The 27,587-nt window shown below is 36.9% G+C and overlaps 1 protein-coding gene across 4 annotated transcripts; it reads right to left on the reverse strand.

Moving 5' to 3' along the window:
- Nucleotides 1–546: 546 nt before the first annotated feature.
- arfip1 (ADP-ribosylation factor interacting protein 1 (arfaptin 1)) lies at nt 547–27,436 on the reverse strand. 4 transcript variants are annotated; one of them, XM_030130964.1, is made up of 10 exons: nt 27,180–27,436; nt 24,629–24,999; nt 14,765–14,866; nt 12,139–12,247; nt 11,558–11,659; nt 10,079–10,191; nt 9,608–9,829; nt 6,592–6,749; nt 4,912–5,086; nt 547–2,178 (listed from the first exon to the last, which is right to left on the reverse strand). In XM_030130964.1, the coding sequence occupies exons 2-10, from the start codon at nt 24,995–24,997 to the stop codon at nt 2,023–2,025; spliced, it is 1,506 nt and encodes a 501-aa protein (XP_029986824.1). In that variant the 5' UTR covers nt 24,998–24,999; nt 27,180–27,436; the 3' UTR covers nt 547–2,022. The 4 variants fall into 4 exon arrangements, with proteins under 4 accessions (XP_029986824.1, XP_029986853.1, XP_029986836.1 ...); XM_030130993.1 differs by lacking the exon at nt 24,629–24,999; XM_030130976.1 differs by lacking the exon at nt 11,558–11,659.
- Nucleotides 27,437–27,587: the final 151 nt, after the last annotated feature.

Genomic DNA, 27,587 nt, shown 5'->3' on the forward strand with positions numbered 1-27,587 from the left:
TCATAAAAAATTTTGACTTTGACCTACTTTTCCCAAAATGTAACCACATCTTTTCTAGGTCACTGGTGATCTATAAACCAAATTTGGAATGAATTCAACCTATAGTTTTGCTGCTAGAGTGTTAAACAAAAACTAGAAAAGCACTCGGAGAGCGCAGACCTCTGCCAAGGCAGATCAGTCCCCCCCCCCCCGGCCCCCAATCACCACCAAATGTAATTATTTGTTCCTTGAGCCAGTATCAACATTTCCTGACAATTTCATCAAAATCCGTCCATAACTTTTTGAGGTATCTTGCTAACAGACAGATGGTTAAACAAACCCTGACGAAAACATAACCTCTGCCATCGTTGTTTATTTTGCCATTTTGTTTACTGGTCCCACCCACTTGAGATTAGATTGGGCTGTATGTGACCCCTGAACTAAAATACTTTTCCCCTTTGTTACTTTCAAATTCATCCTTTGGACCAGATTGGACTCTTTGGTGGGCCTGGTTTTGGCCCGCAGGTCTTATGTTTGACACCCTGCAATAAAACACCAGGACACTCGTACAGTAAAGAAGTTTTTATTTTCCCAATGAAGTTACATGACATTCAGAAACCTTTTTTTCTTTTTATACTCCACCATCTGTTAATGTTTCAGTATTACAAAAGCAAAGATCCACTAGTACATAAGTACCAGAGCATCATTCTGTGTGTTGTATTCAGGAAAAAAAAAAAAAAAGACAGAGCCAAATGGCAGCATTGGTCATAGACTACATATTCAAGGTAAAATAGAGAAAATTACAAATATAGATCCATCTGTTTCAGAGTAATAATGGATTGTAGCACAAGATTCACACTCTCAAACTGCTGCTAAGTGAGGAAAAGTACAAATCATCAAATTGTGGACCAAACAGCTGGTTATCGATACCACTGTGCAATATGTCTTGTTGGAAAAATACCCCCAATATAAGAACCTGTTAGCAGCTCAGACTAAGGATGCTGGTCTTTCAGATGTACAAAAAAAAACACAAAGAAATTTATCAAGTTAATCATATTTTGGTTTTAAATCTTACATATTATACAGTTCTTACATGTTTTTTGTAATTAGTCTCAAAATGTGCATATGTGCAAGGCGGATAAATATCTTTGAGAACAGCATGTCTTCGAATATGTTAACGCAACTTTAATTTTGTGTTCCGAGGTGTGTTTTACCCTGGTACAGACTTTTACTGTACATCTGTAGAGGAGTGTTTCATGCATGTTTGGTCTTACTTCAACACTTGGTCCTGTAAAACCTGTAATGAGTTTGGTTTAGCAAGACCAGAGAGCACGGCAGGGAAGAAACGGAAGAAATCAAGGCACGTTCAAGTCACGTAAGGCTGGTCCTTCACTTTTTTTCTGGAATTTAAGAGAATCGAGACATTAAATCACAGGGAAATAATAGAAAGCAGAAGGTAATGATTAAAAGTTCACATGAATGCAAGATTTGTTGTGAACAGACAAAAATGTAATGTTAAAGTACTTAATAAATGTTTGCTTGTTCCAGAAACACCCTGTTGAAATCGCAACAGGTGTCGAATCAAATCATGAGAGATTCTACAATGAGAGTTGATTTATAAAGACGATCCTCATAACGTAAATAAAGCAGATAAAACGGCATTGTGTAAATCCCCAAAGCTGCCCTCAAAGAGCCAACATGTCAGTTGTGCTGGGACATAACATTCATTTGCTGGAAAACTAAAGGCCATTTTTACAGTTTCCAGATGTATTTACTGCAGCAACTCCAGTTCGACAGAGAAACAGTACAAAAGTGCATTTTTTTGATGATTTGACGATTTAGTATAATGTCAAACAGAGTAAAACTGTAAAAGATTGTGTTTTTTTTTCTTTGTAGATTTTGTCAAGAGATTTACAATTTAGAAAGGCAGTGATAGTAGAGTTGGAGGAGGGAGCAGGAGTGGGGTTCGGTAGTTTTCTGTGGAATTCGACATCTTCGGTCAAAAACCCCAAACTGAGCAGCGAGAGCCGAAAGGTGAGTGTTTTAGTGCTCTTCCAGCCAAGACGGACTGTCCCCACCCGGCATTTTCAACTTGATGTGGAACTGCTTGAGTGTCTGTTCCAGCTGCTGTTGGTTTCCAGCGTAGTACGCAGCTATAGCGTTGTGGAACAGGATCAGCTGATTGTGCAAAACCTTCACCTGTTTGGGGGAAAAAAAAAAAAGAGACGAAATGAGATGCTTTGACCAGGTTCCAACAAGACAAATGTAGGACAAGGTCTGTTTGTGTGAGACAATGTGGGACACGTTACCGGTAAGGTAAGGGTAAGGGTAAGGGTAAGGTAAGGTAAGGTAAAGTAAGATCAGATGCAGAACGATACGTTAAGATGCAGTGTGGTGCGGTACAATAAAAATTGCTAAGGTACAGTGAGAAAAGATAAGATACGACAAGATTTCCAAAACCATACATAAGTTATTCTAACATACTAACAAACTAACAAAGATACAAACTAACACAAACATAAAATAACATGCACAAGAAAAACCAAAGACCAAAGAATGCCCAAAAAATAATACAGTGGTCCCTTGACTTGCGAGTTTAATTTGTTCCATGACCGAGTTTGTAACTCATTTTGCTCATATATCAAATCAGTTGTCCCTGTAGAAATGAACTGAAATACCATTAATCTGTTCCAGCATCATAAATCGAAACACGTGGAGATAATGTTTAGTGTATCCAAAATTTATTTCTAACCTATGAATAATGTGCTTTGAACCTATATGTAACTTGTACTGAACTTATCTCATTTCATTTTTCATTTCATTTTGTTGTCATTTTTTGTTTATTTCGAGCATTTACAGAATACATGCAAATTCAAAATTCCAAAATCATTCATCTACACTCGAAAAGGAGTGGGAAGAAGAAAAACTTATCTAATCCCACCCCTATTCTCGTCACTAAATAGCGTAACAACATCTCCAACACATTGACATATGTAAAGTAGACGAGTTGACATATTCTGGATGACATCTTTTCACCTCTTCCAGACATGCGGCAAAGCGTTTCAGCACCTCTCCTCTGGACAGCGACTGAACTTTGTTGTGCAGATGGAGATTATACCTATAATACCTAATATCACCATAATCTTCAAATTTAGAATTACATTTAAAAAACTAATGAGCTAAAATAAAATATACAGAGTCAGCAAAAATAATGTATACACACATCAGGCAAAGAAAAACATGCATAAATATTTTATTTGTATAAGTACTTCTATACATATAGATACCTCTGTTGAAGTTTGATAAACTTACGATAACACTGTGCACTGTTGTATGTTGTTTTCCCAACAGATGGCATTACCCTCATGAATGTAGCATCAACAAGGGACGTCTACAACATGGCGGCGGTATGGTTGTCAGCTGAGGAACGTAAGATCATTTTAAAGTGGTACTTCAAATTTGAGAATGTTGTTCAAGTCCAAAGACAATGGAGGCGTGAGTTTGGTTCAGAACCTCCTACATGTCTGACAATTTCAATTTCGTGAAAAGTTCGGTGCAGTCCAGTTCCCCACACGTTCTCCTGATTTAACACCTGCAGACTTTTACCCATGGGGGACCCTAAAGGATGTTGTGTATCGCAGGAAACCGGCTACATTGGTGGCCCTTAGACAAGAAATTGAAAATGCATGTGCAGCACTCCCACTGGACACTTTGACCAACGTTACCCAAGCAGTAGCTCGTCGTACACATAAATGTCTGGAAGCCAATGGCCACCACTTTGAGCACCTTTTGTAATTATAGAGGCCAAAGGTAACTTGTATTAATTTCGTGATGTCTGAATAAATTTGGTATTGAAATATTTATGCAAGTTTTTCTTTTCCTGATGTGTGTGTATACATTATTTTGCCTGACTGTATTTTAATTAAATACTCATTATTCATTTTCCAAAGCCACAGGGAGGTGCAGCAGAGGGATGAACGAGCCTCATGTGGCTCTGGAGCTGCCCGGTAGGAAATATAAAAATGTGGGCAATAAGAGGAACCCGTCAGTACTCGTCAAGATGCTATGGTGAGTAGAGAAATGGAGGATCCACCACCAGAATATCTACTAACTGTCCTTCAACATTTGTCTTTTTATTGGTTACAACAACTAGGTGCAGCGTGTCTGAAGCTTGCTCGTAAATCAGATTTTGACTAAACTCAAAGCAAAAAAAAAAAAAAAAAATCAACCGAGTGACGGCTCATAACTTGGAAAACTCGTACGTTGGAGCACTTGTAAGTCAAGGTAGCACTGTATTTTTATTTAGTTGTAATGTTCAACTTAAAAATACATTTATATTGTATCAAAAACACATTTTGTCTCCTCAGACCTTAAAGTTCAATAAGAATTTCATAAAGAATTATAATGTGGTGATAGTCAGCAAATTTAGTTTTTGTGTGTACTTTGTGTAATGACCAAAATAAGAGCACATAAGTTCTAAATCAACAAACTGACAAAAAATAAACAGAATTAACAGAATAATAAAAATTAACCTAATAATCAACAAAATAGACAAAAATAAACCAAATAACCAATCAAAAATGTCATAATATATTATCAGCGACCTCTCTATAACAGTAGAGTGATCAGTCTTCCATATCAACAAAATAAGCAAAGAATAAATAAAATAATCTGATCTGTGTATCATGTCTCATATTTACTTTAACTAAAATTACATAGAAACTAATCAGAAAATTTTGGTTTGTTTCAGATTTTCTAAAATTTCAGTTAAGATTTGTGACATATTTAGAGTAACCTGACTTTAATCTCCTGAACCGCATATATTCTCTTCAGTCTGAATGTGGGTCGTTCTGTCGACACTGGGTCACACTAGATGCTCTGTACACCTGGACTGAAAGCTGATATATGTCGATGGGATGAACAGACACTGACCTTATTCTCTTCTAGAAACTTCAGCTTGACGGAGACGTCATTTCGCATCCTCTCGTACTTCTCACGGTGCATCTGGAACTGCATTTGGGACTGCTCGATCTTCGGCATGGTGGTGGCATCGCGTGGGCCCAGGTTTAATTCCTCCAGGTCTGTGCGATATGCATCATACTCAACCCTAGGATTGGGTTAGAGCGGAAATATCATCAGTAATTTATCACATAAGTATCGAAAAAAAAAACTGTCAGTATAATGAGCTAGTATCTCAAAAAAGATCAGTCAATAAACTAAAGATTAGGAATTTTAAAATAATGATTTCATATCTCAAAATAATCATTACTTTGAAACAAGTCATTATTTTGAGAAAGTGTATCTGAATAATTATATAATGAATGACTAATTATCTAAATAAAGGTTTCTCTTGATTATTTTTAATTTCATTTTTATTTATCAGGGACAATGCAATGAAATATAGTGGACATATAGAACATCTGACATCCTGCATAAAGATTAAGGGTGCTTCTATGAAACTGGTCCCTAAAAACAGGACAGAGGGGCTAAAAATTCAAACCACATGTAGACTAATGTTATCAAGCAAGTTTGGAAGCACTTTAAGTCTATTTTAAAAGTAAATATTTACTGAGATAAAAGAGAAACTATTTTTCAGATAAAACACATTTTTCTATTTTTTTTTTTATTTTAGTTTTTCTATTTAACCAGGAAAAAAGATCCCATTGAGATTAAGAACCTCTTTTCCAAGGGAGTCCTGAAAAAGGACAAAAATTGCATGCTACTTTTTTTTTTGAATATCTTTTTATTCTCTCACAGATACATTTTGGGAAGCAAACTAATTATGCAAGGCGGAGTATTTCACAAAAATGACCGCTGCTGCAAAATCATGCACGATTTATTTGTGTTTAAATGAGCAGGTTCTGCATGTAATGCCAGTGGACACGATGGGTTACACATAAAACCTGGAAGGAGACTGAGATTCATGAAAAACCCACGTCTGGATTAGAAAAACCACTAGGATCCTCAAATTTAACAGAGTGTCTTTATTTATAGAGGTATATAAAACCATTTCAAGTCATGTTTTCCAGATCAAATGCACCGACACCTAGGCAGCTTTTCCTGTCCCAATGTTGGGACCAATATTTGATTAAAAATTAACTAATTTTGGGATGGCTCAGAGCAAGAGTATAATTTTTTTGCATTTATCTGAGGTCATCATTAGGTACATCCTGGGGGGAAATATGTCTAAATTTCTCTTTTATTATTGGGACTAAAAAGCTGGCAAAATGCCAGGTACCAAAGTGAATCCAGTTTAAATGAAGCACCCATATATATAGGTGTGTGTGTGTGTGTGTGTGTGTGTGTGTAAACATAAACAAACAATATAAAGCCAACTCACATCTACCATACACACATTCACAGACTCAAAAAAAAGAAGAATTTGGTCATTATTTTGTGGACAACTTTGTGACATTAAGTAAATATGAAATACTATGCCCTATTGTATAGATACAGTTGTCATTACATTGATTTGCAGGACCTTTATTTTCATGTGTGTATACTACATGCAGTAAAATTTCTGTGCCATTCTTAGACAAAACCATACAAACATGACACTAATACAGTAAAGGTGGTGAATATGCCAAACAAACAAATATTGGTACACATTACCTTGCAATTTCATACTGTTTGATATTAATCATGGTGTCTTCAATTGTTTTGTCCACAAGTGTGTTCACACTAGAGATGAAGAAGTTGATGGCACCCAGAAGTGTCTCTCCGTTTTTGGACAAAAGCTTTTGGGTGTCAGCATTGTATCCGAACTCCTCCTAAAGACAGAGACAGAACATTTAGACAATTGGCTCCTGTTGACAATAGAGAAGATAAACTATTATTGGTCGTTACAGATGTGGAATTATGTAGATATCTGTATGAATTAAAACATAAGAGATCATCATGTCTGAATTTAAAAACAAATAAATGTGTGGTCGACTAAGACGTATAAAAGGGCAAGTAACAGTGGAAGTTTAGTCTCTTATTTACAATATGTGCTATTATATTGAAACCATTTAATAGAGAGTAGAGGAAAGTGTGACAGTCCAGTTGAGATGGAGTTGGCTCAAAAGTCAAAGTAAGTTTCTGTATAACTTCATGACAATCTGATGGAACAATAAGGCGAAAAATCATGAGCCCTCTGTGGCTCTAGAAAATCTGATGTCAATAAAGAGACAAGCAACAAACGAAAGGAAAAACCTGATGAAAAACATCTCTTCTGGTGTAACAATGACCCAATTCATTTCCAAAACACTGCATTACATAACAACAAAATGTCACTTTATATATATCTGCAATTTGAAAAACACATTTATTACATAATCATTTATTTGAGTTGCTGCTTCATTCAGCTAAAAGACAGATAAATCAGAAATGTCACTATCATCACTTTCCATGTTGTTTCCCCGCACTTTTAGATTTGACTTGTACTGGCAGTTGTCACATGAGTAATGGATTTGTGTCTTTCAGTAATAGATGCACTCGCTGTCAGAGCTTCTGTTTAGTGAATGAAGCTGTTCATGCTGCAGTTACACTTCATGGAGCATTGTGCAACAGACCAGGGGTGCCAAACATATGGCCCGAGGGCCAAAACCAGCCCACCAAAGTGTCCAATCCGACCCGTGGGATGAATTTGTGAAATGCAAAAATTACACTGAAGACATTAACAGTCAAGGATGTGTCAAACTCATTTTAGTTCCTAAATTTTAACAATATTATGCCTGTTACTAAATGTATACTGGATTTGTAGATCCACTATGATCTGTAAGTTGTTATTTTTCTTAAGAAATTTCAGGTTGTTCACATTTTTTGGGAAAGGATATTATGTGTTTATTTTACTGGTCTGATCCGCTTCAGATGATATTGGGCTGTATGTGGCCCTTGAACTAAGACCCTGTCCATACAAAAACGGCAAAAGTTTTGTATTGGGTAGGCCTTTCTTCCACATGAAACCAGCGTTTTCAGTCACTGAAACCGCAACTTTTGAAACTGGGTCCCAGAGTGAATAAATTTGAAAACGACGGTTTTGCATCTTGTAGGACCAAACTGCAACTTTTCTAAAAGGATGATGTCATAGCCCCACCTCTCTAACCTTTCACCCTGGAAGCAAGGCGCCACTTCACCACCACCACCACAACAACAACAACAACAACAACAACAACGGTGGACTACAGAGTAGTGCTCGTACTACAGCAGCTATTGAGCTTAATGGAAATATTGAATCAAAATCTTCGGCTACTCTTTCGTTACAATGAGCAACAAACAACCATAGCTAACAATATTCACTACATGCTTTTGGATCGACCACAGACAGGGGCAACCAGAAGGAAATACTGGATCAGACCCGGTAGAACCAACTAAGCTTTATGCACATGCTCCACTTCTTCTTCTCTGTTTTTTTTTGAGAGCATTACAATGCCACCCACAAGCCTGGCATCATTACGACATTGTTTTCAATGGTTTTGTGTGGACGCAGATATTTCCTGAAATGACTACATGTTTATGGAGCACTTTTTTGAAAACAAGAAAGAAAAAGATCAGGTAGGAAAGATGCAGTTTTGTGTGGACATAGCCTTAAATGAGTTTGACACCCCTGCACTAGACTCCTTTCCACAAGAGGCATTTAAACAGCTGTGAAAAATGACACCAATCACATCTGTGCCAAAACACACAGGTGTGACTGGCATTGTTATAAATGACTGCCTCCTGTTCAGGTGTATCACTTTCAAGCCTTAGAATTCAGTACTGGTTCACTGGAAAGACCTCCAGGTTCAACTACATGGACCAGAATCATCATTATGTTATCAGTGACACCTGTGTTTCACCTGGTTTAACAAATAAGACTGTCTATAACTGACCAAAACCGACACTTTAATCTGCTTTATTTTAACCGTGAGTCTGAGTTAAACTTCCTAAACATTAAATTATACCTCTGCTATAGGGAACTGATCATAATCTAGACATAAAAGCAGTGACAAGATCAGTTGTTGATAATATTTATCTTGGATATATTACTCAATTTTCACAGTAAAGTGAACTTGGCTGTATTTGTAAGTGAATTTAATGTGTTCAGGCAATCGATAAATACAAAATATTACTAAACTTTATTCAGCTTGATAAAAAAATAATTAGACATCTCTTTGGGAGTTAGGAGCTAAATTTACAAAAATACTATACTATAAAATCATTAAATTGTTTTAAGTTTGGTTTTTTTGTGTGTGGGATGTAGTCTGTATGAAGAAACTGTGATTTACACACACAATTTAGTTGTGTTATGAATACAATGACAAAGGGATCTTAACTCTTATCTCATACATCCTGAATTGCCCTTATGTCTACATTTTTACTAACTCTTTCACATTAAATCAATAGTAAATTAAATGAATTTTAATTAGAAATAAAGATCTGACCCTAATACAAGCCTCAAATAAAGGCTTGGTACCTTCTGTATCAGAGAGAAATAAAGACCTCAGCCACCATTTAAGGAAACACAGTACATGCCAAGAAAATTCTGTTCTAAGGGGATATGGTGGATAAGGGGATATCCAACTCCTTATTAGCACACTTTGAGTTGGTTGGTTTGTTCTTTAATTTGTCACTCATCTGTATTCTGTATCTAAATGTACGGACTCACGTGGAGTTCTGGCGATTTGAGACTGAGGTCAGCGAAGGCGTCGCCCAGCTGCCTTTGCGTCTGCATGATCTGGGAGAGCTGATTGGCCAGTGTCTGAGCCAGTTTAATCACATTCTGGTACTTCCTCTTGTTGTCGCGAAGAACTTCGATCTGCGCCTCCAGCTCCAGGTCCACGGTCTTTGAGCCCCGACCCAGCTTCTCTGACAGGATTTGCCTTGTGCACTGCAGAGGGGAAACAGCTCAGTATCAACACAGTAAAAAGAGTTAATTAAAAAAGGATGTACTGGCTGTAGGGAGTTTATAATAGTTCTGTTAAAAGAAAAGTCTAAAGCAAAAGAAAGATTTAAGTAACTCAAGTGCACTTTTCTTACCACATCTAATTAACTAAAGACAAAGAATTAAAATGAAGAGTAGAAAAAGGACATTTATTTAATGAATAAAACCAAAAAACTCAAGGACAGAGAGGATTACTTTATAAGTGTTGATGCTCCACTTTCTCACTAGGTCCAGTTTTTCCATGGCAGGGTTCTTTAAGTCATCTGCAAGGACCACCGCTCCACTCTTTGGCTGTGCGTTCATTGGACCTGGACAATTCAAAGAAATTTACTCAGTGAGTGATTGTGTTGTTAGATTCACAGGGTGGAGAGTTGCTGCGAAAATTAGGAAGTGTGATAATCCGCAAACAGCGCCAGGAGATTTTAACTACATCTTTTACAGCTTGAAAATCTGTACTGGATAAAATCTATGGTCATTCAACTCAAAACCCACATACACACAAAAATAATCAGTCATGATGTAACACAATCACAGCAGAAGTGAGAAGGTATGGTTTATTAAGGATTTGGGGATAGAGGAGAAGTGCCAAAAGAGACTATGAGCCAGATTTACTGAGCAGAGCATATCAGCAAAAAGCCAAAATCAATACAGAATAAAAGCCTAACAAGAGTTAATTTGCACAAATGTAACCAGTTCACTTCAATAGTAATTCAAAAAATCTATAAAGAACAACACAAATTATTGCAGTGTTACATTGCATCATTGGGTATTTTATACCGCAGGTATATTATATTGCAGGTATTTTATAAACAACACTGGTGCATTTTACTGCTGGCAATCTTAGTGTAGGCTTTATGAATGTGTTCATGTCAGGAAACTCAAAGTCCCAGACGAGGCAGCAGAAAATGCTTCCTTCGGTAAAACGGAATGTAACAACAGGATAAAATCGCATTACTACAATGCAAAAAAAGTACATTTAGGCAACCATTGTGGGTTTGATAAATGCAATAGTGGATAGATGTATTCAAGAGTTTTAAAGAAGACAGTGCTTTATGTGATGGAAACGCACTGCGAAGTCACATTTGGAATAAGAAAACCCTGTTGTATTTGTGATCTGTGTCTCTCCAGACTTGGAGAACTGAAGGGAAAATTCCAAAGAATGCATATTAAATGAGGCCAGACACAAAACTAACTTTGCACTGCACATCTTCAGTATATGCTGGCTTTTTTTTTTTTTTTTTTACATTAAAGTAAATCTGGCTCTAGAGGTGAAAACTTTTGCAAGGACAAAGGCTGCAGGCAGGTATACACACCGAGATAACAATGTATGCAGAAGCCCTTTTTACCAAGACAAGCAGGTGTTTTAGACATCAAGCGATTTTGCATAGGCTCTAGAACCTGTGTTCCAGATCTTGGCATTGTGACCTGAAGGACACTCACTAGTTAGCTGCTGCAAAGCAGAAAATTACATACATTAGCACTGATGTGTGCAAAGGCAAAGTCTGGAGAACCAGTAAAAACCTCTGGTGGAAAAGCAGAGGGGAAAAAGAGGTTTGACTCTGAACGCAGCACAGTCCATGGACACAAGTGGAGGGTAAGAGACGAGAAGAAGTGGATTGGTGTTAATTGAGAGCATAAAATGGTGGCGGTTCATATTCCATTGCTACAGTGTACCTGTGTCAGCCTGACTTTCGCTGGAAGAGCGAGCCAGGCGGCTACCGACAGCCGAGCTGGGAGCTACAGGGGTCACGGGGGACGTGGGCAGGCTGACTGACCCTGGGAGATATTCACAGTTATGATTCATTAGTACGTTGTCATCCCGTCTACGTGAGTACAAGTGCGGATTTCTCATTGATGTTGATATCCTGTGCATTTTTGGTAATTACATTAGCAATTAGATGTGATGCACGGTTTAATACACAAAAGGACAGTAGCGTAAATAATGGAAAATTGCCATGGTTTCTGTGGAGGGACTCTTATTTGCATTTGTAATAGGGACTTGATGATGAAAAGGAAAGAAGGATTATAACATGGACATCAGAGAGGATACTCATGAAATTCAATTAGATGTCCATCCATACAAATTCAAATGTCTGCCTTTCACAGTTCAGAGGTTCAAAACAGAAGTGGAGCACTAGAGAAGACACAGTAAAGCAAGAAATACACACAAAAAAAAAACAAATAATGCAATAAGGTGACAAAACGCTGATGACTAAAGGCTAAAGCAAAGACAGTCAGAATAGTGGGGGTTTTACCTTTGAACGGTCCTGATTCAATGATGCCCTCTGTTGTTGAAGCGAAGTTGCTGGACGTGACGCAAGACTCAGACAGGTTTAGGGCCCCAGGGCCACTAGGATACGATTCCTGGTGACAATCAGAATCAAAATACTTTATTAATTCCAGGAGGAAATTATTGAATTTTATTTTCCCCCCAGATAGGACAAAAAGGTTTATGTACAGTCAGTTTATGTCTTAAAGCTTAGAGGTTCACCAACAACATTAGTATCATTTCCTAATGAACTGAACATAGTGGCCTGCAGCTCTTTGATACATGACACAAACCATGTACAAATCACCGTTAACATACTCACCCATAACCCACTGTGGGATAAATAAAGTTATAACTTATCTCATCTTATCAGGTGCTGTTTGCATGGATTCAAGACAGCACTTCAGGTAATATGGTTGAGACGGAGACGTCTACATCAACATACACTACCAGGCAAAAGTTTGGACTCACCTGGTTTTTCTTTATTTTCATGACTATTTACATTGTACAGAGTCATTAAAAAATAATGAACTGATTTCATTACGCAATATTTTAATAAGGAAAAGCACTAGAAAACTCCAGCCAAGTCACAAGTATTCTACTCACAATCAACTTTTATTTCCTGTCTTACAAGCATTCAATGTGTCCACCACTTACAGCACGGACAACATTAATGCAATAAAAGAATTCCTCCCAGATCATGATCCACTGAGTTGATCGCTGTTGTTATTTGATGTTTAAGGTCATCGAGGCAGCCATTCAAAACTTAGAAAACTCCTCTTTCAAATGGTCATTGACTCATTTCATGACAATGCTTGAGAACTGAAGCAATGCATCATGAAATGAGTTCATTCTTTTTGAAAAACCCTGAAGATTCTCATTGAAGGCATCAAAACTATGAATGAACACATATGCAATTATAGATTAAAAAAAAAAAAAAAAAAGTGACATAACTCAAAGCATGTTTCATATTCTTCAAAACAGCCACATTTTGGTTTTCTTACTGCTTTGCACATTCTTGGCATTCTCTTGATAAGCTTCATGAGGTAGTTACCTGAAATGTTTTCCAACAGTCTTGAAGGAGTTCCCAGTGATGCTGAGCACTTGTTGGCCATCTTTAGTCCATCTCATATCATTTAAATGAGAAGGTGAGTCCAAACTTTTGACTGGTAGTGTAATACTCATATTTTTGAGTTTTTGATAATATTCATAATAGGCTGTTTGAATGAGGAAGGAAAAAGAATATTCCACTGGTATCCTTCCTTTCATTCTTAGCCAATACTGGAAAAGGTTCATGTTGCAACATTTGTGCACACCCAAATCCTGTTGATATTTCTGTCTTAATGTTTAAAAGTAGCTGTGTTTCTCTGACCAGAAAAAAAAGGATATTCTTTTCTTCTTCCACCTGGTTGTGAAGGGGCTGTGTGTTGCACTGTTATTCAAGTGACCAGAGAAGAAACAAGAATTGTACCCCTTCTCTGGACTCTGTTTACAGGATGAAACTAGAAAAGCACTTGGAGAGCGAAGACCTTCTGCGAAGGCAGATCAGTCCCCCGCATCACCACCAAAATGTAATCATTTGTTCCTTGTGCCAGTATCAACATTTCCTGAAAATGTCATCAAAATCTGTCCAGAACTTTTTGAGTTATCTTGCTAACAGACAAACAAATCCTGATGAAAACATAACCTCCATTGTTCCTTGGAGGAGGTAAAAAAATCCACCCTGTTCTGTCTGCACATAGGCATTTTCAAGTGGTTTTACTTTTCTACAGATGCATGAAATGATTTCAGGTTCATCTATATTTATATTTAGTCTTTTATTTTGGACTCAGATGAGAGAGCTGCAGAGGGCGGTATGTTCAATTTCTGTATTTTAACCACCTGCACCTTTAAGCACATTAACTCATTTGGGACGTTTTTTTCCTCACATTTTGCTGTTTCCATAAACAAGCTCACTGTCGCCAGGTAGGATGAGGAGAAAGATGAAGATCTGGGGCCGTGGCTGATAGGAGATGGTCATCATGATGGAGATGACCGACTGGTTTTAATGTTGATCCACATAGTAATGTTTGTGACCTGATCTGGTGCAGTGTTCATTTGGTGGAACCTGATGTCCTGTTAGTTGTTTTACTAAGGACTTGAAACAGTCACCTCTCTGATGCTTTTTCCATGTGATCTTGTAAGAAGATTTATTTTTCTGGTTCTTGAAAGATAAAACACTGTCGTCACTGTAGTCAGACTCTTATTGTTGTTGCCACGTTTGTACTTTTTGTTCTGTCATTTTTACGCCTGCGCAGTAACCCTCAATTGTCAGTAACCTGGACGAGGTGTTGACATGTAACAGTGTCCTGGATACTATCAGAGTACTCCAGCTGGAGTATCTGGGTTTCTCTAAACCGGCAGAAGGTCATATATTTGAAACTGAAATCAGGATACACCGTCCACATGGGCAGGATACTTCAGAGGTGCTTGTAAACAGTCATTTTTGAAGAACTTTCAAAATCATATCAGATGTTTTAAAGAGTAAAACTCAAAATACAGATTAGATTCTTAAACAGGACACATAAATCCTGTTGGACAAATGCAGACAAAGACTGTGAGGAAGCCCTTACCCTTTGAAATACTGTGTCAGGGCTCTGATCCAGGTCCCCGTTGCTGGTAACTGGGATCTCAGCAGCTGAGCCTCTGTGGGAATCCTCAGCCATTGTGCTGTCCTGTAATGAAGGAGGACAAACAGTCAGATGACTCCTCAGAGCGTTCAATGCCAACTTCAGAGACAAACACCTCAGGAGCCACTTGTTGAACACAGTGGAAGTGGGCTGCCATCTTGTGGACGCTGTGGAAGTGGATTCAATAAAGAGAGCTGTTCAATGGAATGTGTGATGACATAATACTGGGACAAAACAAATCTGTTAAAGATCATTATGACACTGATTTTAACCACACGGTTCACTCATGAAGAACACAAATCTTATTGATTAACAATATTTTTTTAAAATCTGTTTTTAGAATATTACTGACATGTTTGAAACCCCGACATTAATAGTTCCTTTCTAATGTCTACTGGTAGTAGTAGCTGTAATAAAACTGTAAAGTGTGCTTGTTTTCTTCTTTGTAACTAATGTAATAGTTTTTTTTGTTAAATACAGTACACAAACTCCTGTTCAAAGGTGCTTCTACTTGAAATTCATTGTTATTCCAGATCAATAACATTTGTAATAATTACAACACCTTGAAATTACACCTACATTTTAAAAGAAAATCAATATGAATAAATTAGTCTAAAAAACAAACAAAAACACGTTTAATTCTGGCCAATCTGCCCTGTTTCACTAATTTCCTCCAAATGACATAGAGTTTAGCAAGTTTTGAGACAGTTACGTTGCAGTATTACAGCATTAAGCAGGAGTCTCTATATTCTTGTGCAACAACAGACACTTTCAAAAACAGTCTCCCCTTTTACAACACAAACACTGCATCTGTATCAACTACTACATATCAGAACTAAATTTGTTTGCAAAAGTGTGCCACCGTTCTCACCCTTTACACGTTTCAGTTAGTTATTTGGGGGAGATTTGCATGTTGTATTTGTATGTGAATGCCATAAATGTTTAGAGATTATGCTTCAATGCAAAAACAGTCCCCTGGGAGTTTGGATATGAACTCTAATATCTACTGTGCTCTCATGTCAGTTTTACACATGTAAGAATTGACACAGGCTCAGAGCAAATACTTGATTTTACAGTGACATTATCTTTTCAAGCTTCATAAAACTTTCAACATGATTGATTCACCATGGAAATGGAACATAAAAACTTCTGTCTCGCCTTAAATACAATAAAAAAACATGAAAAAAAGTCTGAAAAACATGCCAATCGTATCAGTCTGTGTAGATTCGACTGACTGTGGCGCTGGCTCAAATTTAACTGCACACTTGAAATGTTTCCTCATAGTGAGCCACAGGGTGGAGACAACAGCTCTTGGCAACATGACTTGTTTAGACGGTAAAAAAGAAACACTTTGTGGCTGCAGTCGCAGGCTGAACATACAGCTGTGCACATTTTTTGTGGCTCAGTCACTATGGACTTGGGAACTAGGACATTTGCTAAAGTCTATAAAAAAAAAAAGCTGCATGGAAGCTCTCTGAGGCCTAGCAATGTAAGACACTTGTGATGTGGCAGTTTCACTGAAAATATAGAACAATACATGTTTATTCACCCATGGTTAGACTCGACCAGAGTGTAAATAATGCAGAAAGCTGCCGGAATAACAGGTAACAGGATCTGAGGTGAGTCTACGCTGACAGACTCTGGCTCTAGTCACTTTGTCTGGAATTTAATTCATGTTTTTTCGTAAATAACTAACATACAACATGCAGAATAGGGATCAGACTTATTATAGTTAGTGAAAAATAAGACAAGTCAAACTAAAAGTGGAAAAAATAATTATGTTCAATGAAACAGAAACAAAAATGACAAAAAACTACCAAAAACAATGCAACAGAAACAAAAATGAAAGGTAAAATCTGCTTAATTTTCCACAAATGTCAATGGATCACAGTGTTCAAGGATGATACTGGATTTTTTTTTAATAAATAATGGTTTTGTAAAGATGATAATACCTTAAATCCAGAGCCAATAATAAAACTAAAAAGTGAACAAAAACTTGTTAATTCAGCTGACTGAGAAATAAAACTTCCAAATGAAATACAAATAAAAACTAATGAAAATTTCTAAACAAAGAGAAAGTTTCAGTCTAAGGTTTGCTGTTCAAAAAATGGTCAATAATAGCTCACAAAAGTGTGCATGTTCATTAAGGGTTAAACTGATCCACCACTGAAAGCTTGACGTAAAGAAACTGGGTGTGTTAACATGTTTGCATCTCTGAGAGACATCTTCCTCCAAAGCCAGAAGCCAAAACAAAATAAAGTATGATAAAGTTAAAACAGTATGGGACATGTATGTGTGTATACTTGTAAAGAGACTAAGACGTCAAATAGTATAAATTGATTTCACATTGATATGTGCGATAAGCATGAACTCAGTGTCATGTGACAAACGTATAAATACTTTAGAGACATATGACACTCGCATGCAGGACTCAGACATGTCTAAGCTACGACTGCTGATAAGAACAATTCCTGCCCGATGTGAAACCAGTTTAAAGGCTAGACTGGTACAGTCATGTTTCAGATTACATTTATGAAGAAAAGACAGAAAAAAAAGCATAGAATAGACTTTCTCAGAGGCTTTTTTTATATTTAGTGCTATTATTCATCATGGTTATTTGAGTTTAGGAAACCGAAACTGATGAACTGTTAATGGATCACTGTGTACAAGAGTAAACATTGTCTTTTTTTTTTTTTTCAAATCATATTTGATGTGATGAATTCTAGTCTAGAGCTGAGGGATAGAAAAGCTAAACCACACCGGTATTAACTTCCTGCATGACATTATATTTTCACATAACATTATAATATAACATGAACTAACGTCAACATGCTGTACAATACCCAATACTGTCTGCTGTTTGAAACTACAGAATACTATGACCCCTGTTTATTGCATCAACCTTCATTATTAATGGTCATAACTTTAAAACAAACCAGTTACAAACAGGGAGGTGCATTCAACTGGCTGATAATAAAATGATATTGTCCCATGGCACTGGTCGATGTTCATCTGTTGTTTGAGGTTCCTATCTAACTACAGCTCAGCCTAAGTTTCTGATACAGCTGCTTTACATTCGGTTCAATTTCACGACGACCAAGTCTAGTTGAATATGTTGACATGTAGTTGTTACAGTGTTTTGCCTGAATTACTACACATTGGTTGGCGTAGTGTGCTGAGGAGGGTTTGTCTCTGATGGTGAGTGAGTGTAGACGCTAAGAAATGACAGTTAACGCTTATTTAATAGTTAATTTAAGTTACATCACTGTTGATGTAAACTGTAAGCTTAGCCTACTTGTGGTTAGTGTGACAAAAAAGCAAAATAAAAAAAATATCAGCATAATGATTAAAACATTGAATTGAAGGTACATATAACACTGTTATATGTATTTATAATAGTTATAGAACCATTATATAATACCTTACTTTGAAAACAAAATAATTTTAATAGTTTTAATTTTTTTGTTGTCGCACTTTTTACAATTAACTTTGTCCCATTGTTTAATGCATATGTACATGAAAACATTTGTTGGGTAACTTGCCAACAGTGACATAAGGTGGCCAGCAATTCAGCTTTCATTGAATGTCTTCGAAAACAAGGTACATTCTGTGCACAGGCTAGTTCTAATGTTCACACATTTCAGTCACTGTCAATAACAACACTAATTTAAAAACTACTATAAAAGCACTAAACCAGAAGTATGGAGACAATTTTGCTAGAAAAATAAGAAAAACAAGAAAAAAAGACAAGAGAAAAGACAAGAAAAACGGGTGGAGCAGCACTGGCTAATTTTGTGTGGCTAAACAAACCCTGTCTTAATCAAATCATTTTATTTTACCTGAAACCTATTTATTTTAGCTGGTTTTATTTGTATTTTTCAATAGTAGGTTTTACATATGATGTACAGATTTGATGGCACTTTTAATTACGTTGTACTTGTTACAATGACAATAAAGATATTCTCTATTCGATAAATTGAATTAAATTTATGTTTTTATATTAAGTGTGTACTTGACAGTAGATAATGCTGCAAACCTAAAGGAAAATAAAAGTGATATATGCCAAAAGTCCCAGAATCATGAAAATACAATGATACAAATTTACAAAAACAACAAACTACGAAGCACTGATCTCATCCATACTTTTTCAGCTTCTATAAATTAAACACAACTATCCCAAAACTAATTGATTCTTCATAATAAAAATAAAATTTCATATACACTTATAAAAATGAAGTAAGACTATACCAGTATCAAAAATAAAACAATAGAATGCAAAAACTGTATAAATGGTGCTATCCATGTATATTGATGTAGGATTCATTCTTTAGTGCACAGACTTATGGAATGGATTAAACAACAAACTAACTCTAGCACTAACCAGGGTCTCAGAGGCCAAATGACCCCACCCTCCAGCTGCAAACAGTCTGCAGGAAGCCCCACTAATGGTGCTGACTGAGCACACATAGTAAGAAAGCAGTTGTGAGTTAATCAGGCATATGAACGGGCATGGTACGGCATGTCATGGTTTGCTTCTCCCAACAGCTCAGTATCCTGGAAACGAGGTTGCATGACGCGGAAGGGATGGATAACAACAATGAGCTAATTATCCAATTAGCAACGTCAGCTGAACAGGAAAGAATTGCATCTTGACTCTCAAAATACAAAAGAACGTGACACGAGCACGTCACACAATGGAGAGCTCAAACTGCAAACAGGACAGGAAAGGTGAGTTATAAAAAGACCTGATTTGTGTTTGGCTCAGGGTCTCTTAATGAAAAGGGGGTTTTAAAAGCAGATATTTCTGATTCTTTGTGTAGGTTGACAGCTGGGAAAACAAAACATGAACGAACAGCCTGAAGACTCACAAACACATTCCAGCCACACAATAAATGTGCGACTGCAGTGCCTGAGAATGTGTAGTCAGGAGCTCAAATCTGTCTCACTTGCCCCGTCATGTGACCGACGGCGTGCACGGCTCAACACATGTTAACTGGTTTATACACCATTTACCCAACATGTTCATTTTTACTGTTCTTATACACAGCGAGTCGGGGTCCCAGAGGTTCATACTTACTGACAGATCAGAGACATGAAGGCTGTGTGATATGCATCATTCTGACGACAGACAAACATCTAACATTTCATATTATGCTCCCTATTTTCATTTTAAGTCACTCTTTACTGCAGTATTTTTCTGTGATCTCCTACATCAGGGCTATTCAACAGGCAATAGTGCATAAATAGTTTAACAGCCGCTAAACAGTACATACGTCTATTTGTGACACTTAACACCATTTTGCTACACTATGCGTCATTGTTTATGGAAGGCCAGAGACCAGCTTCAATATGAAAACAGCACATTCAACAGAGAAGAGACGCAAAGTTGACGGTGAAAATAAAAAAAAATTTAAGAACGACTGGAATGTTTTTAGTTCATCCCTTCAACACAGTCATACACATACTGTGTCCACTTTTAGGTTTTGGACTTTAATATAAAAACAGCCAATGTGTGTTTTTTAATTGGTCAAAGAACATAACAATATTGATGGTCATAAATGGTTATAAATGTTATGTTTACATTTCTTACTTGCACTAAATGCCAGCAGTTACTGTGACTGTGATGGTAGGCTATGTGTTATGTTAAAGTTAGGGATGCAAATTATCGATTAATCCATTAATCATTAGTTGGTTGACCTTATCGATCAATTAACAATTAATTGATAAGTGCCAATTTTCCTGAGAACCTGAATTTCTCTTTCAATAGGGTCTATAAGAATAAAAGCTAAATATTGTTTATATACTTCATGAAAAAAGCATGTCATATTCCTTAATGACTGATTTATTGTACCATTGGATACAGCACAGGTAATGACATTCACGGAGTAGAACTAAATACATTCTGCAGAAAAATTCAATAAAATAAATGGATCTGACAAGGGGCAGTTTAGAAGACATGGGCATTTCTGACTTTCCATCACTGACATGATGGAGCGAGATTTTAGCGCAGACTGTTTTATTGAAACAGACGGGCTGGTGCGTGTTTCGCTCCACCATGTCCCTAAAGCAATTCTAAATCGTCAACGCCATGATCCGGTTTGACAGCTATCCCAGCCGCAGAGTTATTCAACTTCAGCAATGAAGCCTAGTTTGGGCAGTGGCGCCCCCTACTGTCGACACCACAAATCCCACCGTGGAAAAGGGCAATTAACCGACAATTGATAATTTACTTGAGCAAATTCTTATCGACAATTAATTGATAGTCGATTAATTATTTACATCCCTTGTTAAAATGTAACACAACAGGTTAACGGTTAAATAAAAAATGCTGAAAATATAATGGTGATATGTGTTAATTGTTCATCCAATATTAGAGTAATACGACAGGGGTCTGGCCCACAATCCATAGCATTCTGACAATTTGGCCCATGGGAAAATATAGTTGAATAGCCCTGTTCTACATAATGTTGAGGCTGGCTGAAGCAATACATCGACTTTAATATTGGTTTGATTTTCCATTGTAAGAAAAAGAAAACACATTGCAGTATATTTTTTTGTTTTAATCAGTATCTTGATAGACTAAAAGCAGTCTCAATACACTGAAAATATAAATCTCCTACAACATGGCTTAACAGTAGCAGTGTTTAAGTAAAATGTTTGACAGTCATAAAAATGTGTCCATAATGTGGTTTGGAGTGAATAATTTGGGCTGTTTTGTATCTCCAGCAGGTGGCGCTGTAGGGCAAAATGACACATGGCTCCAATAAACAGAGAAGAAGCTGATCTGTTGTTTTTTCCCCGTCTGAAATGGATGTGACATCTATTTTATGCATGAGGCAGAGGAATAATCTGGTCTCCTCATCAGTTAATGCGACCTGTTGGACCGGACGTGTTTGACACTTTATCACAATATCTTTGAAGACGCTGCAACCACCGATCAGTCAGCTGATCAGTCACGTGACTTAAATGTTCACTGAGTCAGAGTTTGCTAGAAAAACATGTTCCATTTCCTTCATTGTGAATAAAGGTAAAAACCATCTCAAGTGACTGAAAAGACCTTGTTGGATAATTTGAGAAGTCTTTTTGAATGTTTCCAGTTCCACACATATTTTAGATGGTGAAGTTTACGAATTCCCATTAAAATACTTTCACACAAACGCACCTGACTCTGTTTCAACTATTTAGTTTTATGTTTAAGCAGCCTGGCATTTTTACCCACTCAGGTTCTTTTCTCACAAAAAATACTTACTCACTACTACAACATGAAGGTGTTAAAAGACATTTTTCAACATTTAACAGTGGGAATATTTCAGTCGATGCTATAAGTTAAATGTGAGTTCTATACTCAACCTTAGACAGCAGGTCCTTTTATTTCCCCACCACCAAAGGGGAAGCAAGGGGTATTGTTTTTTTTTTTTTTTTTTTTTTTTTTGTATTTGTTTGTTTGTTAACACTGTAGCAGCAAAACTATTGGTTGAAGTCATACCAACTTGGGTTTATAGATTGCCTGTGACCCAGAATAGATTCGATTACATTTTGGGAAAAGTAGGTCAAAGTTCAAATGCTTTATGAATTTTTTTAATCTTTTTTTTTTTCTCCCATTTACTTATAATGGGCAACATTTCAAATCTCTACAAAAACATCAATTTTGATTCAACTTACTTCACATTGGGCACATATATGGAGGCAACTGATATGCTGGCATCACCACACGCATAGACATGATGACATCAACTGGATCGATGCCAAAATAAGCTACAAAACATGCGAAGGGCGGGATTTGTTGTGCCTGGCACCGCTTGTTTATATTGTGATCATTATAATACTGCTGTAGTTTATAAAAGACTATTATGATTGGATTTGATATTTTTGACTTAACTTGGGTATTTATTCATTTAAATTCTGTACTGCCGAGCTATTCTATTCTATTCTATTCTATTCTATTCTATTCTATTCTATTCTAATATACCATCAGTCTGCAGTGATCAGTTTTACCTTGGCATACAGTATGTTATCAAGACTCTTGGTGTCAAAAGCTATAATACCTCAACACTTTTCAGACAAAATAAATGCAAATGGCTCAGACAGACCACTTACCAACGCAGTAAAAGGTATTACTCATGAAGAGTGGGACATTCACTGCTGTGAATATCTCAGTCGCAGATAGTCCACTTGTCATCTGATTAGTCACGGGATGTCCCATTAAGCAGATGCTCTACTTTAGTTTTGCCAAAAGAGCTGGTCTCTGATTAGATGCCCTACAATGTGCATGACCTTCATCCACCCTGTCCTGAAGTCCAGCTTTGGTGGGAGAGACTCTAAAAACGAAGTAAGATCACCTGCCTTCCACATTTTTGTAAAAGGTGTGATGAGGCCATCCTAAGCAAAACACCACTTCATTCCCTGCACAGTTTCCGCCCTTCTACCTCAACATCCATTTTTTGGAGTACTTAACTGCCTCTGTTTTTATTTATATTTACGTATTCATGACTACCTCTACAAAAACATTGTAAATATAAAATTTCCCATAATGCACATCTCATGTTTACAGTCTGTCATAATCCTGTCTGTACTAAACCTACTCTTTTTCTTCTTATTATTATCATTACAAATTATATAATTGTTTTGTTTTTTCTTTTTTACACTTTATTTTCTTAGATTTCTGTGGTTATATAAAAGTGTGGTCCAGTCCAGTGCCTTTAAATTTCCCCCTGTGAAGAAATAGTTTTCTTAATTGAACTGAATCCAATCCACCAACACTTTGTCAGCACAGGGAACTTGTTGCACCCTGAAACACAGCTATAAAACAGAAACTGTCTTTTATTTTTCAAGCATTTACATTGTTTTAGGTGCTTGGAAATAGATTTATAGTTGTGTTTCATCCATTTCAGGATCCACTGTTCAAATATTGAATTTCTCTGCTGTTGTATCCTGCCTTGTCAAACTTCAATAAATGAAACTGTAAAACTCTTAGTGGGACATCAGCCATACAAGACAATAAAAAAAAAAAATAAACAAAACAATATCTAAACTGAAAACCACATAACTACCCAAGGAGTTAATATACAAATAATTATATCTTGTGTGTTTCCATTTACTTTTGGTCTTATACATTACTATTTTATATTTTGTTACATACTTAACTGGAAATTTGCACCTAGGTTCTAAATAAAAGATGAAAAGTACCCTTTATTTGTAATCCAAGCTATTAATAGCTGTAACAGGTCTCTCTTAGTGCTCACTGTAAATTAATTATTTATTTATTGAATTCACAGAACGTCGCTACATCACAATGAGTATGATTATATGAATATGACATTAGTAATAGTAGATTTTGGTCATATCACACAGCCTGGATGGATGACAGAACCTGCAAATATTACAGCATTTCACAATAACAAACAGCAAAAATACAAGCTTCATAACAATCACTTTAAGGTAAGTCAGCATCGACACAAAGCAGAGAAACTGCATCCCCAAACACACAAGACACGCCACAGAACAACACACCAGTAATTACAAAGAAAGCCATCAAAAACATCAGCTAAACCAGCAATTTTCCAAAAACCTCCACCAGAGCAGGACAAAATACCAAAGTAAGGGAGAAGCAAACACAGTCCGCTTGCAGCTAAGAGTCATACTGTTGATTATATGCATTGAAAAACAATGTAATGATAAACAGATTCATAGGAAAGAAAGTCCACCACCAGCAAAACAGCAAATCAAGCCCAAAACAGCAACACGAACATGAGCACAGTGAGGAAGTGCTAGAAGAGGCTGATTGTTCAAAATGAAGTTGAATTTCACCTTTGTTTGAGTGTGTGACTCTCCACTTTCCTCTGGTGTTTCAGGTGTTTCTGTCCTGCGTTCCCCATTGTCTACACTGCCAGTTGTGTATGCAGCTTCACCTTCACTGCACTGCACCCTCTCACTCTGAATGCCCTCCTCCTCCTCCTCAACATCCTTGTCCTTGCTCTCTGCATTCTCTTCAGCACTGTCAATATCAATGTCGTACAGCACACCAGCTCTGTCATCTTTCCAATCACTGCTGTCTACATTCTCCTGCTTTACATCCTCACTCAAACTCTCCACTGCTTTGTCAGCCTCCTCACAATCCATCTGAGGGTCCTCGGCTGAGGTGTTCCCCGATTCAGCCTCAAGACTAACTTCAGACATACCTGGAAACAAACAGAATGGAAGGTTTGAACAGGTACTGAGCTAATGTCACGTATTATAGTGTACTTCAACTAGGCCTGGGCGATAAATGATGAGAAGAATATTCATACAACTAAAATAAATATCTTATTTTATCTTTTGGGATTATTTTATTACAAATATTATCTTACGCACATTGGAAAATGTTACAACATCATGTCTTACATCTTTTCTTTGTATTATGGCATCTTCCCCGTAACTTTTCTCGTGGTTCACTTTTTGTCTTTAACACCATTTCATCTTATTACGTCTTTTACGTCATTTTCATCCTGTATCTTTTATACTGCTTTTTATCTTATCTTTTCCCCAATTGAGTCTTTTATGTGTTCATATCTTTTACTTGTTTTTGGCTCATGGTGTGTTTTACCTTTCTGTCTTGTATCTTTTTTCTTATTTAGTCTTTTACCTGTTTTTATCGTGCATTTAAAAAAAAATCTTATGCAATGTTTTGCATTCTTGCTTCTTTTACAGTGTTTTTTCTATGCTGAAAATAATGGTGCTTAACAAGAGCTGAGCATGTTCTGAACATAAATAACAGTTAAAGATAACGTGCCTGCACTTCAAAACCCTTGGCCTTCAGTCCACGCCAAAGTTTTTGCAAATACAGACAAATGGATGATGAACTGATGACAATACCCTGCGGCGAGGGCAAGTAAAAACTATAAATTACCATTTTTAAATCTTTTACAAACAATTTAAAAGCACAAACAACTCAGAGCCTTCTTTAGTTTTCGATCAGGAACAAAAACAAAGTCTTTAAACTAGAAAGATATAATAACAATTACCATGACAATTATCAATAATGACTGACATGAACACTTTTATTATGATAATAGTTTTGGCCATACTACCCAGCCCTGACTTCAGCTGTAGTACAATCCCCTACAGTTTGTTCCTGTCACACAACGTTCCAGTCAGGGAGCCATGTTGTTTTCTGAGGAACTACATATCTGTTGAACCAGGAAATAGTTTAATGCAACTCCTGGCTGTTTGGGAGGTACTTCCTGAATCGAGAAACAATACATCTGACCTTTTTGGGTGAAAAATAAATAAATCTCTACACAATTAACACATTTGTCACAATTTGTACATAGGTAAAACTTCTTTCTGACTTATAAAGCTAGTTTTTCCAGGCCTTAACTAACATGAAATACGGACAAATACTTTTAGTGAAATAAATGAATGCACAGTATTGAACCATGTTTGTTGAAGGTGCTGGAAGAGAACTTCTGTAAAAACTAGAGACCGACAGAAGAATGATGGCCAACAGACTAATGCTGATGGAACCTTAGAAAAACTATTGATATCAGCAGAACTTGGCTCTAGGGTAAATATTAGTAAAAACATGAATAAAAATCAATGTTTTCAAAAGTTAGTTTGATGTGATTTAGTGTATTCCTCTGATTATTTACTATACTGTCTTAGATGATCAGATCAACAGTTGCATAGTCTCTAATAAAGTCCAGAATGGTGGAATTTCCCTGGACTGGACAGTGATATCAGCCAGTGAATCTGCAGAAACTACTATTATCTGATTGACCTGTAAAAATCCACTATCTGTTGATCTCAAGCAGTTACAGTATGGTTTGAACTTTTATGTTTCTGACAATAATATGGAGAGTACGACGATTAAAAACTCTTAAAGCCAAACACAGCAGCTGTAATAGAATGTTTTTTCCCTTTATACATGACATATAAAACCGGAACAGTTCCTTGTCATGTAGCAGTGTTAGGTAAATTACCTGTTGCACCAACCAGTATGGCAAGCAGTCACGTGACCGCCTACGCTGTCCAAAAGTGATAAAAATACATTTTGATGCCATTAACGTCACTTAATGTGTAAAAATATTCCACTACATGTCCAAACCTGTCTGAACACAACACGTTAGTGCTGTAAATACTCAAGTGCCTGTCTGTAGCTTGCCCTGGTCAGTTAGCTCAGAGCTGAACTAGTTTGACTTGGTAAACGTGTATCACAGCAGTGGACCTGGTGTTAGCTAACGTAGCTACACATCACAGCACACAGTTACTGAATCAGCTAAAGCTTAATGGAAAGCGTATAAAAAAGTTTACATTATTTGGTTTGTTCGTTAGATATCCTCGGTGTAACAAGGGAATGGCAATCATTAAAACTTAATGTTACCTGTCTGCGGCCGTGGCTAACTATTTAGCTGTTAACTGCTAGCCGTGGAAGAAACTGAAATCCTTGTATCCGTGCAGCAGGGGTGGATGTTGTCTCCGAAGGCAGTGCGTCTGCTGTTAATACTAACGTTGCACAGAAATAATGACTACCAATTTACCATCGGCGTCCTTTCGTTCCCAACAACCACACAGGGTTTGCTGTTTGAACCCCGGAAAGACTGATCCACTGCGGCCCTCGGCTGTCAGCTGGAGCGGACCGCATCATTTACTACCCGAGCCCGCCCCCTGCTGTCTAAACCTGCCCGTTGCACTTTGAGTCCACTGTGCGCAGTAAATCGTGGTGACTGGGTTATTTATTCAATTTACACAAACTTTTATAAAAACCACTAATTAATATAATGACTTGTTC

This window comes from Sphaeramia orbicularis, chromosome 1, assembly GCF_902148855.1.
Source record: "Sphaeramia orbicularis chromosome 1, fSphaOr1.1, whole genome shotgun sequence".
Taxonomy (NCBI): domain Eukaryota; kingdom Metazoa; phylum Chordata; class Actinopteri; order Kurtiformes; family Apogonidae; genus Sphaeramia; species Sphaeramia orbicularis.

What these genes read in the sequence shown, in the direction of transcription:
- arfip1 (XM_030130964.1), bottom strand. Translation starts at nt 24,997, where the DNA reads ATGTCTGAAGTTAGTCTTGAGGCTGAATCGGGGAACACCTCAGCCGAG. An exon ending in TGAATCAGGACCGTTCAAAG is followed by an intron (nt 11,660 to 12,138) that starts GTAAAACCCCCA and finishes AATATCTCCCAG; the next exon opens with GGTCAGTCAGCCTGCCCACG. An exon ending in AAACAGTATGAAATTGCAAG is followed by an intron (nt 5,087 to 6,591) that starts GTAATGTGTACC and finishes ACCCAATCCTAG; the next exon opens with GGTTGAGTATGATGCATATC.